Genomic DNA, 18,900 nt, shown 5'->3' on the forward strand with positions numbered 1-18,900 from the left:
TCTCACAACCACAACTGCTGCTAAGTGGTTTCTTGCCAGACAGAACATGTTGAACAAGGTTTTCTTTAGAGATCTGACGATCTGTTTCTTTAGCTGGTGATGGTGGGTGCTTTAGGACAGGAGCCTTCTTAACGGCCTGATACTACACTGCTTTGGTGTAATTTAGATGGAAGGGGACGACGTGGCTTTCTGCTTCTTACAGATCTTACAACACACCCAGCACCCCCCACACGCAGTGTACTCCCCCGTCATCTACAGCCCCCCGCACTCCCTAAAGCCTCCAACCGCCGAACACCCCACACCCCCCACACCCAGTGTACTCCCCCGTCATCTACAGCCCCCTGCACTCCCTAAAGCCTCCAACCTCCAAACACCCAACACCCCCCACACCCAGTGTACGCCCCCGTCATCTACAGCCCCTCGCACTCCCTAAAGCCTCCGACCTCCAAACACCCAGCACCCCCCACACGCAGTGTACTCCCCTGTCATCTACAGCCCCTCGCACTCCCTAAAGCCTCCAACCTCCCAACACCCCCCCCCACACACACACACCTCACACACACATCCCTGCATTGCCCCTGGCTCCCTTCTCTCAGACAGATGCCCCCACCTTGGGGGTGAAGCTGCTAGAGCCAAGGCAGATGCTGACAGCCCCAGCCTGGTCACGTCCTTCCCCACTTCCCTCTGGTTCAGCCCCATGGAGCGTGCAGGGCCCTCAGTATCTGGGAGCAGGAAGGAGCGACACCCGGGGGTGATGAGTGAGGGGCTGTTTTATTGTGGGGAGTCACAAGCAATGACCGAGAGCAGGGGATGGGGGCTGCCCCTCCTGGGGCAAGGCTGGGAACAGAGCCGAGTCCAGGGAGCAGGGGCGCCTCCAGCAAGGTGGAGCAAGGAGTCCCAGCAATTGCGGTGTGGGCAGCAGGACCCCCTGGGGGGAGCAGCCCCCTCAGTACTCGCAGATAAAGGGCAGGTGAGTCCCACAGCTGACACTTCTCCAATGACCATCTGGCAGAGAGAGAGGGGTTAGTGCCTGCCCGGCCAGCACCTGGCACCAAGTAAACCCCGGCTCCCCTCGGCCCCAGACCCCGGGGCCCCACTTATCCCCGGCGCCCCCGGCCCCAGATCCCGGGGCCTCACCTATCCCCGGCTCCCCCCCCGGCCCCAGACCCCGGGGCCCCACCTATCCCTGGCTCCCCCTGGCCCCAGACCCCGGGGCCCCACCTATCCCTGGCTCCCCCCAGACCCCGGGGCCCCACCTATCCCCAGCTCCCCCTGGCCCCAGACCCTGGGGCCCCACCTATCCCCGGCTCCCCCCCGGCCCCAGACCCCGGGGCCTCACCTATCCCTGGCTCCCCCCGGCCCGAGGTCCCACCTAGCCCTGTTCCACACACCCCCTCTCCACCCCAGCCCCCAGGGGCCCCCCCAACCCCGGCTCCCCCCGCCACCCCAGCCCCCAGGGCCCCGCCTAGCCCCAGCAGTCCCTGACCTGCGGTGCACAGGACGATACAGTTTTGCCCAGCACGGCTGGGGTTCCCCCTGGCCCAGTTTGTGTAGTTCCAAGGGCTGTGGTCCATCCAGCGGGAGAATGCGCGTCCACCCTGCAAGGGGGGGGGGCACTGGGTAGGATCAGTGTTGCCCCATTTGCAGGGCACCCCAGGGACCTTCCCAAGGGGCCGGGGCCATCTCTTAGCCGGCGGAGTCCAGGGGCTAGAGCCGGGGGCTGCGGGCTCACTGGGTGGGGGGCAGGACACTCCCAGGACACACTGGCACCAGTCTGTGCCCTGGCACTGGCCCCAGGCACCTCATGGGCAGCCAGGGTCAATGGCCCCCAAGGTGAGTCCCGGGCACGGAGAGGGCTGGGACCAAGCCCCGAACTGCCAGAGTCCCCCAGGGCTGGCTCACGGGGGGCGGGCGGGGCTTGGCCTGGGGCTGCCCAGAGCGGGGTCCTGGCTGGAGATGCAGAGCTGCAGTGGGGGATGGGTCATCCCCCCAAAACAGGGAGTTTGGGGGGCCCCGGGCTGGGCCCAAGCCGGGGTGGGTGGAGCAGCAGGGCCAGGCGATCACTTTACCGTGAAGGAGGTGATGCCCCCGACCCACACCTGGCCCCGGTTGGTGTGGGCGCGCGCTACTGCGCGCAGTTGCTCGTTGGCCGATTTGCTGTGGATGGAGGCTAGGTGGCCGCTGAAGATCCGACTGCACTCGCTCTGTGGGGAGAGAGAGGGTGAGGCGCAGCCACAGACCAGCCCACGGCTGCTGCTACATGCACCATCAACGACTGCCCCCCTGTCCTCCAGCCCCACGCACTATCCGCTGCCCCCATTCTCCAGCCCCACACATCATCCGCTGACATCCATCCTCCAGCCCCACGCATCATCTGCTACCCCCGTCCTCCAGCCCCACACATCATCTGCTGCCCCCCGTCCTCCAGCCCCACACATCATCTGCTGACATCCATCCTCCAGCCCCACACATCATCCGCTGCCCCTGTCCTCCAGCCCCACACAACATCCGCTGCCCCCCTCCTCCAGCCCCACACATCATCCGCTGACAGCCCCCCACCAGCCCCACACATCATCCGCTGCCCCCGTCCGCCAGCCCCACCTCCAGCCCCACACATCATCCGCTTCCCCCCGTCCTCCAGCCCCACACATCATCCGCTGACATCCATCCTCCAGCCCCACACATCATCCGCTGCCCCTGTCCTCCAGCCCCACGCATCATCCGCTTCCCCCCGTCCTCCAGCCCCACGCACCATCCGCTACCCCCGTCCTCCAGCCCCACACATCATCTGCTACCCCCGTCCTCCAGCCCCACACATCATCCGCTGCCCCTGTCCTCCAGCCCCACGCATCCTCCGCTTCCCCGTCCTCCAGCCCCACACATCATCCGCTGCCCCATCCTCCAGCCCCATGCATCATCCGCTGCCCATCCTCCAGCCCCACGCACCATCCGCTACCCCCCGTCCTCCAGCCCCACACATCATCTGCTGCCCCCCATCCTCCACCCCACGCATCATCCGCTGCCCCTGTCCTCCAGCCCCACATACCATCCACTGCCCCGGCCTCCAGCCCCATGCACTATCCGCTTCCCCCCTCCAGCCCCACACAACATCCGCTGCCCCCCTCCCCCACCCCCCCACCTCATCCGCTACCCCCCGTCCTCCAGCCCCACACACCATCCACTGCCCCCCGGCCTCCAGCCCCATGCACCACTCCAACACCTCATGAGCCAGCCCTATGCACCATCCAGCGCCCGCCACACCCCATCCTCCAGGACCAAGCACCATTCACCACCCCCACACAATATAAGCCAACCCCACGCATCATCCTCTGCCCCCACACCCTATCCTCCAGCCTCATGCACCATCCACTGCCCCTGTCAGCCATGCCACACACCCTCCACCACGCACACACACCATGAGCCAGATCCATGTACCATCTGCTGCCCCCATGCTCCATCCGCCAGCCCCACACACCATCTACCACCCCCACGCACCATGAGCCAGCCTCATGGCACATTCACTGCCCCGTGCATGCCATCCACCAGCCCCACATCCTATCCACCTCTCCCACGCACCATCTGTCAGCCCCATAGACCATCCACTGCCCTCATGCACCACCTTTCCCTGCCCCCTTTCCCCTCTACTCACCATGGCCCCATGAAAGGTCTGGTCCTTTATCACCACGGTGTAACGAAGCCTCCGGCCCAGTGCACCTCTCCCCATGAAGCTCTTGCCCTCCCCGGGTCCCGGTGGCTCCAGCTCCCCGGGCTCCTCCTCCAGAACGGAGCTGCCCTGCTCGGCTGGTACCTCCTGCTCCAGGGCGCCCTCAGCTGGGTGGTGAGAGAGACCAATGGGCCCTTCCAGCCCCATGGTGCACCCCAGACCGCAAACGACCGGGGAGAGGAGAGATGCCCCCATGGCTGCAGGGACCAGGGGGTACAATGGCAGGGACTGGGGGGCACCTACACTGGGTCTGAGTCAGAGACAGAGCATGGCTGGGGGTCAGTGGGAGATGGGGGACCCAGGTGCCAGGACAGAAAAGGGTGGGGGTCAGAGGACCCAGTGTCCAGAATGCAGCGGGGCTGGGGGTCAGTGAGAGCACACGTCTGGGGATAACTGAGCCCTGTACTGTCCGGGCTGGGGTCTCACCCAAGCCCATGGGGCCCATGCAGTAGCCCTCTGTAGGGGGTCCCCTTTGGGGGCAGTGGCCTGTGGGTCAGGCTCCCCCCAGGGCTGAGTGAGGGGCTCCATCCAGGGGGCACCAGGACTTACAGAGACGGCGACTAGAGACAGCCCCCAGCAGGGCGAGCGCCAGGAACAGCTTCATCCCAGGCAGACCTTGGGGGAGACACCATGAGACAGATTAACACCCCCCAACCCACATACAGCTAGTCACTGCCTAGAGCCACCCCCCGTGGAGCCCACACTGACCCCCCCAGCCTGGAGCCCCCCACCGAGCCCAGACTGACCCTCTGCACTTAGCGCCCCTCCCCCCTCACCTCTCATCTCTGACTTCCTCCTCCAGCCACCACTGCCCCTTATATTGGGCTGGAGCAGGAAGCTGGGGATGGGGAAAGAGCCACTATCAGCTCCCAGCCCCTTGTGCTTCCTGTCCCCTGCACCCCACGGCTTGTGACACCCCCAGCCCCAGCCTGGGCTGTGACCCACAAGCTGCCAATGTCTCCTCCTAGGGGCCATCATAGAACCATAGACTATCAGGGTTGGAAGGGACCTCAGGAGGTCATCTAGTCCAGCCCCCTGCTCAAAGCAGGGCCAATCCCCAGACAGATTTTTACCCCAGTTCCCTAAATGGCCCCCTCAAGGATTGAACTCACAACCCTGGGTTTAGCAGGTACTTAATTCTCTCCAGCTTTTGAGTTTAACTTTTTTCACTCTTTCCTTAAATCACTCGTTTATCTCCAAAATAACACCTTTATCACCTCAGATTTCACCATTTTAAGTATTGTTCCAGGGTTTGCACCTGCACTTACTCTTTTTTCCCCTATGCCACCATGCCCTTTCCTTAGCTTCCTTTTTTTTTTTTTTTCTTTGCTTTGCTTTGCTGCTTTTCTGGGCTGTCCTTTTTTTGCGGTGTTTTGCCATTAGCACCATTGTTTATGCCTAATTTCTTTTTTTCCTCACCTGTATTTCAACATTTTTATTTTTTCTTAAAGGTAGGTACAACAACATTTCTTTAATCCATTCCAGGCCAATGCTCAGACCACTGAGCTCTCCCTCCCCTCCTCATTGGGGGATGGGTCTACAAACCAGCGGTCTACAAAGAGCCCCCAACTTCCCATAGACCATACGGGGTTCTGGATTCACCTCCCTCCTAATGGTAGCAGAGAGCTGGGTTCCCAGCCACTCGGGGACCTGCTTTAGAGAGGCCCAGGATGTAAGGCTGGGCTAGCGGGGGGCTGTGTGGCAGGGCTGAGGGGCACTGGCAGAGGTATGATCGGGGGATCCCAGTGCTGGGCTAACAGGGAGCTGTGGGTTGGGATTGAAGGGAACCGGCAGAGCTGGAGGGGGAGCTCAGGGCTGGGCTAGCAGGGGGCTGCGGGTTGGGATTGAGGGGCATCACCAGGGCTCTCCGCAGTTCACCGCGGTGGTAGAGGGTGCATCCAAGAGGGATGGGCTGGGCTGGCTCTGAGGTGTGGTGCTGAGCTGGGGGAGGGAGGGGCTGGGACTGAGGGGCATTGTGTGAGCCGTGTGGGATCCTTGGCCCTGGGATCTGACTCCAGACCTGGTGTCCCCGGTGTTCTGGGCAGGAGGCAGCAGTGGCTGGGGGCCCCTGCTGTGGGTGATGCCAGGACTGTAGCGGATGGTTCAAATCGACCCTTCTGGTCTTAAACCTTACAGCCCTGTGACCTGACCTGGAGCCGCTCAGGAACCAGCCCCGGCACAGCAGCAGCCTCTGCCCAATGCGCTGGGTGCCCAGCTGTGGAGGGGAACGTCACACACATCACAGCAACTCAGTGGGACCCGCCCCCTTGGGAGGTTGGGGTCAACAGAGCTAAAGATGGTTTACACCAGCTGGGATCTGGCCCATTAACTTGCTGGCAAGTTGACAAAACAAGGAGCAATGGTCTCAAGTTGCAGTGGGGGAGGTTTAGGTTGGATATTAGGAAACACTGTTTCACTAGGAGGGTGGTGAAGCACTGGAATGGGTTACCTAGGGAGGTGGTGGAATCTCCACCCTTAGAGGTTTTTAAGGTCAGACTTGACAAACCCTGGCTGGGATGATTTAGTTGGGTTGGTCCTGCTTTGAGTAAGGGGTTGGGCTAGATACCTCCTGAGGTCCCTTCCAACCCTGATCTTCTATGATTCTTCTATGATTCTGTGATAATGGAGCTATGGCCGATTGACACCAACTAGGATCCGGCTCATTGACTCAAGCTGGGCCGATGTCCCATGTTGTCAGGTGAGGGATTCAGGGGCTGAGACGTCCCTTAAAGCACCAGTGTAGTTGGTGATTTGGCCAGTTCCACGGCCTGAAGGATGGGGAGGGGACTGCCTTCTCTGGGGCCTTAACACACTCCCACCCTTCCCACCCTCAGGAAACTCCCCCAGTTCACTCTACACTGAGTAGAGTGCCACACTGGTCAGCGGGGCAGGACCCTGCCTGGTAGTGGGCAGCATGGCACAGTGGGCAGTGGGCTGGAAGGACCCAACTCACTGGCAATTCCTCAGAAGCCAGTGCCACAGGGTGCTGGGTGTCAGAGGTGCATCAGCAGAGCTGTGGGGTGGGGGAGGCCAGGGCTGGGCTAGCAAGGGCTGCAGGTCAGGACAGATAAGCGCTGCTGTCAGTTGCATGCACCTGCTCTCCCCTCCCCACACACATCCCGCTGACCCCACCCCCCAGGACTAGCCGCGCCCTGACTAGATACGCGTCTCCGCGCCGCGCTGGGCAGGTTTCACAAGGGCATTTCACACAGTAGTGGCCGAGCTGAGACCCCGCGTCTGGGCCACCCCGATAACCCCAGGGCTGTTTCTCCACAGGCCACTGCGCTGGGCACCCGGCCACAGAGAACGGGGCAGACCCCTCCCCTCCTCCACTGGCACTCTCAGAGCCAGGCCCCCCTCCCACTGCCACGGGACCCTTCCCAGTGGGGCTGGGACTGGAATGGGGCGATCACCCAGAGCCTGGCGCGTGGCTCTTCCCTGCCTGCAGTGAGGAGGGGCACTGGGACCCCCGAGCCTGGGGGGGGGCTGGCCAGTGCTGAGCCCTGGGGCACAAATGGGCTCCCCTCACTTCCCACTGTGCCCCCCCCACTGATGCTCCTTGCAGAGTTCATCTGGCCCCATGAGCCCCACTTCCACCTCCCTAGAGAATGTGGGGGCTGAGAAGGGGGGTCTGCCATGGAGCTGCCTTTAGTCCAAGCAGAGTTTCGTAGACTTGAAGAGCAGACAGGCCCATTGCGTCTGTCTGCGCTCCTGGGTCACCGGCCCTGCCCAGGGGTTCCTGCCTCCCGCCCTGACCGAGCCAGAGCGCAGCCTCTGGAGAGAGACCCCAGCCTGGACTGAAAGTATCTGAGAGACGGAGCATCTCCTGTCCCCTTCAGGGGAGTTGTCCCCAGGGCTGTGAGTGCCGGGGTAACCCCTGCACCTCCCAGCACCTGCCCAGTGAGTAGCCTGGTCAGGCCGGGCCTTGGCCTGGTGCATCCTGGGAGAATCGTCAAGCGGGGAGGTTAAGATGGGGTTTAGCTGGCTCAGTGGGCAGTACAGCAAGTGGGAGCCAGGACACCTGGGTTCTTCACCTGGTTTGCACCCACCTGTGATGTCACCATGGGTCAGTCACATCTCAGCCCTGTGTCTCAGTTTCCCCTGCCCACCGTTCTCCCTATAGACTGTGAACTCTTTCGGGTAGGGGCTCTTTCTTGCTTGTTGTATATGCAGCACCCAGCACAATGGGGCCTGATCTCGGTCAGAGTCTGGGCAGTACCCAACACCCGGCAGTTACAGCTCTCCATGGGGTCCTGTGTCCAGGCTCCTGGCAGTGCCCCTGTTCCTTGCCAGGCCCCAGGCCTAGCTTTTCCCCAGGGCAAGTTCTGCAGCTCTCCAACTCTGAGCCGGCGTCTTCAGGCTGCAGCACCCCCACCCCCTCCCCATTTCGCCCTGTGGGGCAACAGTGAGTGAAAATGCTGCCACTGTTTAGAGCCTCCTGCCCCTTCCGGGTGCGCTGCAAGCGGTGGGGCTCTGCAGTGACACACCCCAGCCCATTTGGACAGGCCAGCATTGCGCAGTCACTGGTCCATGGCCTCTGAGGGGCTGTAGGTCGGCCTGGGAAAGCCAGGCTGAAGGTGGAGGGAATTCACTGACAATAAATGCCCAGTGACCTCTGCCTGGTGGGAGCTTGGGCCTGTCCAGAACGGCAAGTCCAGCCAGTCTTAAATATTAGAAAATCAGGAGTCACAGTGTGAAGATAAATGTCCATGTAACCTTAACTCTGCCCCCCGGAGCTGGCTGGAATCACTGGCAATTCTCTGCATGCGCTCCGGCTGCAGTCACTGGGCAGGTGTCACTGTACTGAATGGAGGAGAGCTTGGCTGCAACTGCTTGGCAGATCTGTGATGGTGACATGAGGTGCCCTGAGGAGCAGTGCCCCTCTAAGGTATATGTGAGCCCCTCTCCCTGTTCCCGCCTCCTCCCCCCATGATCCACCAAGCAGCCATCACGTGGTGTGGGCTTGGAGTTCCAAGCCTGGCTGGATTTGAACCTATAATCTAGAGGCCAAAAGTCTTCTATGCCCATTAGTAACCGTGGACTCTTTGCTCCACATGGCCAGCTTGGGTTGAAGGCTGTTATATTCACCAGTGAGGCCTGGTCTACACCTAAAACTTAGGTTGACTGAAATCACATCGCTCAGAGGTGCGAAAAATTCACGCGCGTGCGATACATAGTTAAGGCAGCCTAACCCCCGGTGTAGATACAGGGAGGCTGGTGGAAGAATTCTTCCGTCGATCTAGCTACCACCTCTCGGAGAGGCGGATTAACTCCAGCAACAGAAAATCCCTTCCATCCTTCTAGCAAGTGTCTACACTACAACCCTACAGCAGCACAGCGTCTGGATCAGATTGTACCGGCCCAATCAGACTCGCCCCTGTCACCTGGGCAGGGGCAATACTGTGACAGCGTTCAAGGCGGTCAGGAGTAACGAAGCACGTGGGCTTGATTAGCTAAGCTCAGAGGTCGTTGTTCCTACATTGCCTGTTACTAAAACCTTCTCAGAAGCATTCTACAGTCCCAGGGATTTACCCCCCATGCCCCTCCCCAGTCACCTTTCAGTGTTAGCAACCAATTGCTAACAGTGCCGAGAGGCAGGGCCCCCCCTCCTGACATCTGACAAGAGAAGGGAGAAGGGGGACAATTGTACCAGAGCCCCATGATCAGGCAGCCCCCCAGAACATGTGGTGGGGAAACACCCATGTTAACACCCTCAACAGTGTCACAGCTCGGAGCCCATATGAGCCCCAGGCAGGAGCAGCCTTGAGGGCCCTGGCTCCCATGTGGCCGGGGACGGGGAGGGCAGTCGGAGACAGTCATCTCTGCAGCCTCCCCTATGAGCCCGCCAGTTTATGCAGTGAGTGAAACTTGAGTCCTGCTCAGCTGTACCTCACCCAGTCATTGTAAACGGAAGTCCTACAGAACGGTATTTTTCACCGATCCCAGCCCATTACGAAACAATTCTTCACCCAGTCAGACCCAACCACCTTAGTTGATTTAAATCTTGAAAAATTAGTTATGCAACAGACAGAAACAATCAAAGAACCAGACAGACCCTACAGATAAACAATAGAGAAGTGGGGACCCCAATGGCAAAACAAGAGACTTATCGATCTCACAACCACAACTGCTGCTAAGTGGTTTCTTGCCAGACAGAACATGTTGAACAAGGTTTTCTTTAGAGATCTGACGATCTGTTTCTTTAGCTGGTGATGGCGGGTGCTTTAGGACAGGAGCCTTCTTAACGGCCTGATACTACACTGCTTTGGTGTAATTTAGATGGAAGGGGACGGCGTGGCTTTCTGCTTCTTACAGACCTTACAACACACCCAGCACCCCCCACACGCAGTGTACTCTCCCGTCATCTACAGCCCCCCGCACTCCCTAAAGCCTCCAACCTCCAAACACCCAGCACCCCCCACACCCAGTGTACTCCCCCGTCATCTACAGCCCCCCGCACTCCCTAAAGCAGCGGTTCTCTAACTGTGGGTTGGGACCACATTTTAATGGTGTCACCAGGGCTGGTGTTAGTCTTGCTGGGCCGAAGCCGAAGCTGAAGCCGAAGCCAGAGGGCTTCAGCCCTGGGTGGCAGGGCTCAGGTTACAGCCCCCCTGCCTAGGGCTGAAGCCTTTGGGCTTTCGCTTTGGCCCCCAGCCTAGGGCGATGGGGCTTGGGCAGGCTCAGGCTTCGGTCCCCCTCTTGGGGTCGTGCAGTAATTTTTGTTGTCAGAAGGGAGTCGCAGTGCAGTGAAGTTTGAGAACCTCTGTCCTAAAGCCTCCAACCGCCAACCACCCAACACCCCCACACACACACCTCACACACACACCCCTGCACTGCCCCTGGCTCCCATCTCTCAGACAGATGCTCCCACCTTGGGGGTGAAGCTGCTAGAGCCAAGGCAGATGCTGACAGGCAGCCCTTAGGGACCCAGCCCTCTCTCCCCAGTCTGGTCACGTCCTTCCCCACTTCCCTCTGGCCCAGCCCCATGGAGCATGCAGGGCCCTCAGTGTCTGGGAGCAGGAAGGAGCGACACCCGCGGGTGATGAGTGAAGGGCTGTTTTATTGTGGGGAGTCACAGGCAATGACCGAGAGCAGGGGATGGGGGCTGCCCCTCCTGGGGCAAGGCTGGGAACAGACCCTAGTCCAGGGAGCAGGGACACATGCCTATGGACTGAACTCTAAGGTTTTTCCATGCCATGTGCTGGATAGCTTCTCTTTGGGACAAAGAAAGCAGAGACCACATGGCAAGAGATTATAAAAGGCTGCTGCAGCTCCTCCATCTTGTCTTCAATTCTGCTTCTTACTTCTGGAGGGACTTTGCTACAAACTGAAGCTCTGAACAAAGGACTGAATGACCCATCCCAGCGGGGGATGTACTCCAGAGACTTGATTTGAACCTGCAGTTTATTCCATCACGGCTACAAGCCTGAACCAAGAACTTTGCCATTACTGTATGTTACTGATTCCATTTAACCAATTCTAGCTCTCATCTGGAGTGTCGGAGGGAATTGCATGTGTGACTTGTGGTTAGCCAGTGGGGTAAAACCAAAGTCCTCTCTGTTTGGCTGGTTTGGTTTGCCTTGGTGTGCAAAGGAACCCCAGCCTTGGGCTGTAACTGCCCTGTTCTGAGCAATTTGTCCTGAATTGACTCTCTCAGAAGCGTCCCACCAAGGGTAGCATCATTACAGTCCCTCAGTCATAAAATGCCAAGTACAGTTCTACTGTCCTTGATTCACACAACCAGGATAATAACCCTTTATTACTCCCCGATAACAAAGAGACTGGGGATCCCACGGCAGACAAAGACGCCATTTGGGCCAGCAGCTAGACAGGATGGGGTGAGCCCATGCAAACGAGATCAGCCCCTGAAGTCCTTTTCCACAGCTCACCACCAGATGTCAGGGGAGAGCTCGTTCTGACTCTGCTTCCACATTTTTACAGTGCAAATATTTGGAATAAAAATAATACACACTTTGATTTCAGTTATAACACAGAATACAATATCTGTGAAAATGTAGAAAAACATCCAAAATATTTAATACATTTGCATTGGTATTCTATTGTTAAAGAGTGTGATTAAAACTGCCGTCAATCGCGATTACTTTTTAAATCGTGATTCATTTTTTTGAGTTCATTGCGTGAGTTAACCGTGATTAATCGATGGCTAGTTTATACTCCAGGGGGGTGGGGCAAGCCTGTGAAGATGGGAAATAGGCTGTCTGTCTCTGAGTGTGTCAAGGCTGATTCCGCACTCTGGCACTTAAAAAAGGTAAACTTTATTAAAAACAAAAAGACAGAAAATACATCTGGAACTTAGGCTTTTGCTAGATTTTAAAAGAGCAATTCCAAAAATTAAGCATTTTCATACCTGGTTCAAACCTTACCCAGCATTCCTGCTTATAGCATTGCTGCTCCGAATCTCCGTCTCCGGAGAACGAAAAAGGGAAAGTTTCTTTCCCAGTTTTAAAAAGTTCTACCTTCCCATTGGCACTTTTGGTCAGGTGCCCACTTCCTTTTCTTTATCTGGGGGACTTTTTAACCCCTTTACAGGTAAAGCAAGCAGAGAACAGCTACCAAGAGGGATTTTCCAGATAACTGACTGGCTGGATGTCCATAAAAGGGAGCTAACCCCCCCCCCACACACACACACACACACTTAATTTATCACACGCCCCCCAAATCACAGACGGTCTGGCCAGCCTGGTTCAGGTCGGGTCCACACAAACCGGGATTTCGTCCTGGAGGTTTAGGAAACAGAGTTAATAAGTTACATGCACCTCTAATTTCACTAATAATTACATGAAGAACTAAATTGTACTTTTTACATTTCAAGGACTACAATGACTTAGAATGAAGGGACATTTTTACATGGCTGATTCTGGGAAACTTTCCCAGGACAGTGCATCAGCCACTTTGTTAGAGGCTCCTGAAATGTGTTGGATCTCAAAATCAAAGTCTTGAAGAGCTACACTCCACTGCAGAAGTCTTTTGTTAGTCTCTTTGGCTGTGTGAAGCCACTTTAGTGCAGCATGGTCAGTTGAAATGAAACCTCAGTGGTGGGGACTGGCCAGAGAGGGGCCTTGACCTGGTCTTGGGGCTTGTTCACTGTGACATCATTGACACAAACTGGGGCCGTATAGATCAGTGGCTCTCAATTGTTTGTACTGGGGACCCCTTTCACATAGGAAGCCTCTGAGTGTGACCTGCCCCCCTTATAAATCAAAAACACTTGTTTATATATTTAACACTATTATAAATGCTAGAGGCAAAGTGGGTTTTGAGGTGGAGGTTGGCAGCTTGCGACTCTCCCATGTAGTAACCCCGTGACCCCCTGAGGGGTCCCGACCCCCAGTTTGAGAACCCCTCAACTGAGCAGTGTGAGAAAAGGGCCAGCCTAGCTGGGTGTCTTACAGAGGCGCAGCGCTTCCCACGGCTCCCAGACTGCACCTGGGGTGAGACCCTGTCACAGAAGGTAAGTGGCAGATGGCATCATGCGTATCAGGGTCTGTACAAAGGGGTGCTAAACAGAAGAGCCTCTGCTGTGAGAAATCTCCTTTCCTCAACAAGGGGCAAGTCTCCGCAAAGCTGCTCTTAGCTGAGCGAAATGGCTGGCGCTTCCTGGCGGCGCGGCCTATGGCAGGGGTGTGACTTTATTGATATAAACTGTGACCGTATAGATCATTGTTGCAACCAGTCTTATGTATTTGCAGCAAAGGTAGTCGTGTGAGGTGTCTAAGACAAGGTTATGATTTGCTGGTTATGATTATGCTGTCTGTGTGCATGTATCATTTTTGTATTTAAAATTATAAGTATTGGCTCTTTACTGTCTGTATTTCAAACTTGTGCTCTGCTTCTGGGTGACACCCCAGACAGTTTGGCATCAGCACTGCCTAGCCTGATGATGGCCCATTAAGGACCATCGGCCATACAACTGACCCATTGAGAGACGGCAGATACACCTTATGACTCAGCCTATGGACAGAACGCAAAGGTTTTTCCACGCCATGTGCTGGATAGCTTCTCTTCGAAACAAAGAAAGCAGAGGCCACATGGCAAGAGATTATAAAAGGCTGCTGCAGCTCCTCCATCTTGTCTTCAATCCTGCTTCTGACCTCTGAAGGGACTTTGCTACAAACTGAAGCTCTGAACAAAGAAGTGAATGACCCATCCCAGCGGGGGATGTACTCCAGAGACTTGATTTGAACCTGCAGTTTATTCCATCACTGCTACAAGCCTGAACCAAGAACTTTGCCATTGCTGTATGTGACTGATTCCATTTAACCAGTTCTAGCTCTCATCTATATTTCTTTTTTTTTAATGAATAAATCTTTAGATTTTAGATTCTAAAGGACTGGCAACAGCGTGATTTGTGGGTAAGATCTGATTTGTATATTGCCCTTTGTCTGGGGCTTGGTCCTTTGGGATCGAGAGAACCTTTTTTCTTTTACTGGGGTATTGGTTTTCATAACCATTCATCCCATTACGAGTGGCACTGGTGGTGATACTGGGAAACTCGAGTGTCTTTGGTGTGTCTTAGAGGTGGAGAACCACCAGCCTGGGGCTGTGACTGCTCTGCTCTAAGCAATTTGTCCTGAATTAATGCTTTGAGAAGTGTCCCACCAAAGGCAGCATCGTTACACGGAGGCTGCAGCTCTCAGCTTCGTTCTGGTTGGGCGTTTCTTACCCCTTGGCTTGCTGGGAATGTCCCAGGGGCAGGGGAACCCCAGAACTGGACATGGTCCCCGCTATGGGGCTCTGTAATAGCATCAACTCCCCCTCCTGACTCCATCTCTGGGTGGGGATAACCCCCAGCCCCCTCCCCCCCCCGGCCACCTTTTGTCCGCCCCCACCCCCTCCCGCCCGCCACCGGCCCAGCCCCGTGGAGCATGCAGGGCCCTCAGTGTCCTGGGGCAGGAAGGAGCGACACCCGGGGGTGATGAGTGAAGCACTTTTTATTTTTGATCAAGGGTGGGGGGGGCGCAGACTGCCCCCCCCCCGCAGGGAACTGGGGCAGGGGCAGGAGCAGAGCCAAGTCCAGGGAGCAGGGGCGCCTCCGGCAGGGCAGAGCAGGGAGTCCCAGGCCAGCAGAGCGGTGGGGGCAGCGGGGCCTTGTCGGGGAGCAGCTCCCTCAGTACTGGCAGATAAAGGGCAGGCGAGCCCGGCAGTTCACACTTCTCCATTTACCACCTGGCAGAGAGAGAGGGGTTAGTGCCCTCCCCGCTGGCACCTGGAACGCAACCCCCAGGAAACCCTAGATCCCCTGCCCCAGACCCCCATATCCCCACTAACGCCAGATCCCCTGCCCCACACCCACAGCCCCACCTACCCTCAGATCCCCTGCCCCACGGCCCCACAGCCCCACCTGCCCTCAGATCCCCTGCCCCACACCCCACAGGCCCACCTACCCTCAGATCCCCTGCCCCACACCCCAGAGGCCCACCTACTCTTGGATCCCGTATTCCAGGGCCCCATGAACCCCAGATCCCCTGCCCACAGATCCCCTGTTCCCCTGCCCCAGGGCTCTTGTTCCCTAAGCAGTGAATAGATCCCCACCTCCCCCCTGTCCTGCCCCAGGGGGCTCCTCACCTGCGGTGCACAGGGCGACACACGTTCGCCGAGCATGGCTGGGGTTCCCTCTGGCCCAGTTGGAGTAGTTCCAGGAACTGTGGTCGATCCAGTGGGAGCGCAGACACCGGCGCTGTGAGGGAGGGGGCTGGGTTAGGATCAGTGCTGTCCCATCTGCAGGGTGCACCGGGGAACCTCCCTCCCACCCCCCACCTCTGAGGGGCTGGGACCATCGCTTGGGCTGGGGCCAGGAGCCCTTCATGCATTGGTGGCTGGGGGCCATAGTAAGGGGTTCGGGATTCGCTGGGATGAGGGTCAGGCACTAGGGCAGGATGCACCCAGCATGTGCTGGCAAGAGGCCCCAAGAAGACTCCCAGCCATCTAGGGTCAGCTGGACCCACACCCGAGCTGCCTGAGCCGCACAGGCCCACATCCCAGGGAGCAAGGGGGGTGGCCTGGGGCTGCCCTGAGCGGGGTCCCGGCTGGGCACACACTGAGCCACAGCGGGGGATGGATCCCCCTGTCCGCGCTGCACTGGAGGGGAGGCCAGCCTCAGAGCTGGAAGAGCCTTGATGAGGGAGTCGGAGCGGGGGGGGGGGGATTTCTGGGCCAGGCCCAGGCAGTGGGGGAATGGGGGCAGCAGGGCCGGACACTCTCCTTACCCTGCGGGAGGTGATGCCCCCGAGCCACACCTGGCCCCGGTTGGTGCGGGTACGTGCCGTGCAGCTCAGGCGATGGTTGGTCGCATAGTTGTGGATGGAGGCCAGGCGGCCGCGGTAGCAGCGGGCACACAGCCTCTGTGGGGAGAGGGTGAGGGGGACATGGGGCATCCACCAACTACCACCCCATGCACCATCTACTGCCTCTATGGCCTCTATGTCACCCCTTCATCCCCTCCATGCCCCTATGCTGCCTCCACCACCCCCACGCCTCCTCCACTGCCTCCACCCTGGGAGGTGGGCCTGTGCCCTCCATTACCCCTATGCCACCCTCCACCTCCCCCATGTCTCCTCCACCGCCCCATGCCCCCTCCCCTGCCTCCATGGGCTCATCATCACCCCTATGCCACCCCTCCACTACCCCATGCCCCCTTCACTGCCCCCATGTGCCATCCACTGCCCTTACAGCCCTCTACTGCCCCCACTCCTCCTCCACTGCCCCCATGGGCCCCATCACCAGTGTGCCCCCTCCACTGCCCCCATGCCACCCCTCCACCGCCCCATGCCCCCTCTACCACCAGCATGTCTCCTCCACTGCCCCCATGGACCCCCCCCCCGTCACCTGTGTGCTCCCTCCACTGCCCCCATGGGCCATTCACCAGCTCCATCGGCTCTCACCCCACTTCCTGACCCATCTGCGACTCCTCCCCACCACCAGTGCCCCTCACCTACTCACCTGGGCTTTCCAAAACGGCTGGCAATTGTTCACAATCACATAGCGACAGGTGTGCCCCTCCTGGCCAGGCACTATCATCCTGAAGCTCTCGGTCTCCGTGGGGCACGGTGGCTCTGGCTCCCCAGGCTCCTCCTCGCCCTGTTCGGCTGGTACCTCCTGCTCCGGGGCGCCCTCATCTGAGGGTGGGTGCAAGAGACACCAATTGGCCCTTCCAGCTGCAAGACGCAGCCCAGAGCCCAAACAATCCTTGGAGGTGGGAGCAGATCTAGCTGCCAGGGACACAGGTGTCCGGGATAGAAGGGGTCAGGGTGTCACTGGCGGGTCAGGGGACCCCGGTGTCCTGGATGGAGCAGGTCATAGGATTACTGGGGGGCCAGGGGACCCTGGTGTCCGGGCTGCAGAGAGGTGGAAGGTTATTGGGGGCAGAGGCCCCAGGTGGCCGGAACAGAGTGGGGCTGGGGGCTAGTGAGAGCACAGGTCTGGGGTAACGGAGCCCTGTACTCTGCTTGCTGGGGTCTGACCCAAGCCCATGGGGTCCGTGCAGTGTCTGCTGGGGGGTGGGTGGAGGTTCCCATTGGGGGCAGTGACCTGCGGGTCAGGATCCCCACAGGTTGCGGGAGGGACTGTAGCCACGCGGACTTGGGCCCCAGGACTTACGGAGCTGGCGAGCAGAGACGGCCCCCAGCAGGGCAAGTGCCAGGACCAGGACCAGCTTCATCTCGGGCAGACCTGGGGTGGCAAACCACTGTGAGAGAGAGATAGATTGACCCCCCCATCCAGCCCCCCATCACTGAGCCCATACCGACCCCCCTGCCTAGAGCCCATCCCCCTCCCTCCACTTAGCTCGCACTGACCCCCCTGCACCTAGGGACCTCCTGCCACTGCACCCTGCCCTACCACCAAACTCCCCTGGGCTGGTGACCACCCTCCAACCAACGCAGCCTTTCCCAGCTAAGGTAGGGCTGGGCCAAGCAAGGGTGAAGAAGAGAGCCCAGGGCCTTGGCTCAGCTGGAGGGGGAGACAGCTGAGCTGTCACTCACCTGCCCTGTAACACAGGGACAACGGGGCTATGGGCATCCATTGACTATGGACAGATGGTGGCAGAGAGAACCCAGCATGTGCTGTTAGCCTGTGGAACTCCCTGCCGCAGGATACAAGGGGCTGAGAGTGCTGAGCAGTGCCAGGCCTTTCTTGGCATCACAGCAGCCTCAGGGGCCAACAGTGAGGCCTCATGACCTCAGGCTCCAGGGCAGGAGCTGAGCAGCCCCCAGGGTCAGGCAGGGATCTGCCCCTGCCACAGAGAGGTGAATGATGGCAGTCACTTTCCCAAGGCATCCAGAACTGGCTGCTGTAAGAGCCAGGCTCCGAGCGAGTGACCCCACTCTGGAGCAGATCCCCATCACCACCCATAGCCCCTGGGGTCACCAGAGAACCTCCCCACCTCTGTGATGGCTGTGGGTCCTCAGCGAGCTCCAACGGCTCCAGCCATTTCAGCCCCTTATATTGGGCTGGAGCAGGAAGCTGGGGATGGGGGAAGAGCCATTATCAGCTCCCAGCCCCTTGTGCCCCCCTCCCCCCTGAAACGCACAGCTTGCGACATCCCCACACCCAGCCTGGGCTCTGACCCACTAGATGCCCCATGTCACCCTCTAGGGCCATCGGAGGAGTTTACAAACGAGCGGTTTACAAAGTTCCCCCAACTCCCCATAGACCATAGGGGTCCTGGATTCACCCCCCTGCTGATGGTAGCAGAGAGCTGGGCTCCCAGCCACTTGGGGACCCACTTTAGAAAGACCCTGACTGTAAGGCTGGGCTAGCATGTGCTGTGGGTCAGGAGAGCGGGACACTGGCAGAGCTGAGGCAGAGGGGAGCAAGCAGGGGCTGTGGGTCGGGATTGAGGAGCGCTGCTGTCAGCCCCCCTCCCCCCCCCCGCCCCCATCACCAGCCCACTCTCAGGCCTCGCTCAGGGCATCCCTGCAGATAAGCATCTCCCCACAGGGGCTGGGCAGGTTTCACAAGAGGATTTCACACAGTAACGGCCGCGCTGGGACCTCTGAGCCAGGGGGGCAGGCGGGAGGACTTGCCAATGCTGAGCCCTGGGGCACAAATGGGCTCCCCCTGGTTTCTATAGTGCCCCCCCACACACACACACAGCTGGCACTGATGCCCCTGGCAGAGTTCATCGGGCCCCTGAACCCCACTTCCAACCCCCTGGA

At 58.8% G+C, this 18,900-nt stretch overlaps 1 protein-coding gene across 3 annotated transcripts; it reads right to left on the minus strand.

Annotated features, from left to right (window-relative positions):
- Nucleotides 1–817: 817 nt before the first annotated feature.
- LOC120405025 (bone marrow proteoglycan-like) lies at nt 818–18,174 on the minus strand. 3 transcript variants are annotated; one of them, XM_039538212.1, is made up of 6 exons: nt 18,126–18,174; nt 17,342–17,413; nt 16,685–16,860; nt 15,952–16,086; nt 1,487–1,598; nt 818–1,005 (listed from the first exon to the last, which is right to left on the minus strand). In XM_039538212.1, the coding sequence occupies exons 2-6, from the start codon at nt 17,400–17,402 to the stop codon at nt 947–949; spliced, it is 543 nt and encodes a 180-aa protein (XP_039394146.1). In that variant the 5' UTR covers nt 17,403–17,413; nt 18,126–18,174; the 3' UTR covers nt 818–946. The 3 variants fall into 3 exon arrangements, with proteins under 3 accessions (XP_039394146.1, XP_039394145.1, XP_039394144.1); XM_039538210.1 differs by lacking the exons at nt 818–1,005; nt 1,487–1,598 and adding exons at nt 14,659–14,911; nt 15,311–15,422; XM_039538211.1 differs by lacking the exons at nt 15,952–16,086; nt 16,685–16,860; nt 17,342–17,413; nt 18,126–18,174 and adding exons at nt 2,070–2,204; nt 3,650–3,831; nt 4,274–4,357.
- Nucleotides 18,175–18,900: the final 726 nt, after the last annotated feature.

Source organism: Mauremys reevesii, linkage group 4 (assembly GCF_016161935.1).
Source record: "Mauremys reevesii isolate NIE-2019 linkage group 4, ASM1616193v1, whole genome shotgun sequence".
Classification (NCBI taxonomy): domain Eukaryota; kingdom Metazoa; phylum Chordata; order Testudines; family Geoemydidae; genus Mauremys; species Mauremys reevesii.

What these genes read in the sequence shown, in the direction of transcription:
- LOC120405025 (XM_039538212.1), bottom strand. Translation starts at nt 17,402, where the DNA reads ATGAAGCTGGTCCTGGTCCTGGCACTTGCCCTGCTGGGGGCCGTCTCT. An exon ending in CGTCTCTGCTCGCCAGCTCC is followed by an intron (nt 16,861 to 17,341) that starts GTAAGTCCTGGG and finishes ACCCACCCTCAG; the next exon opens with ATGAGGGCGCCCCGGAGCAG. An exon ending in TATCGTCCTGTGCACCGCAG is followed by an intron (nt 1,006 to 1,486) that starts GTCAGGGACTGC and finishes TCTCTCTGCCAG; the next exon opens with ATGGTCATTGGAGAAGTGTC.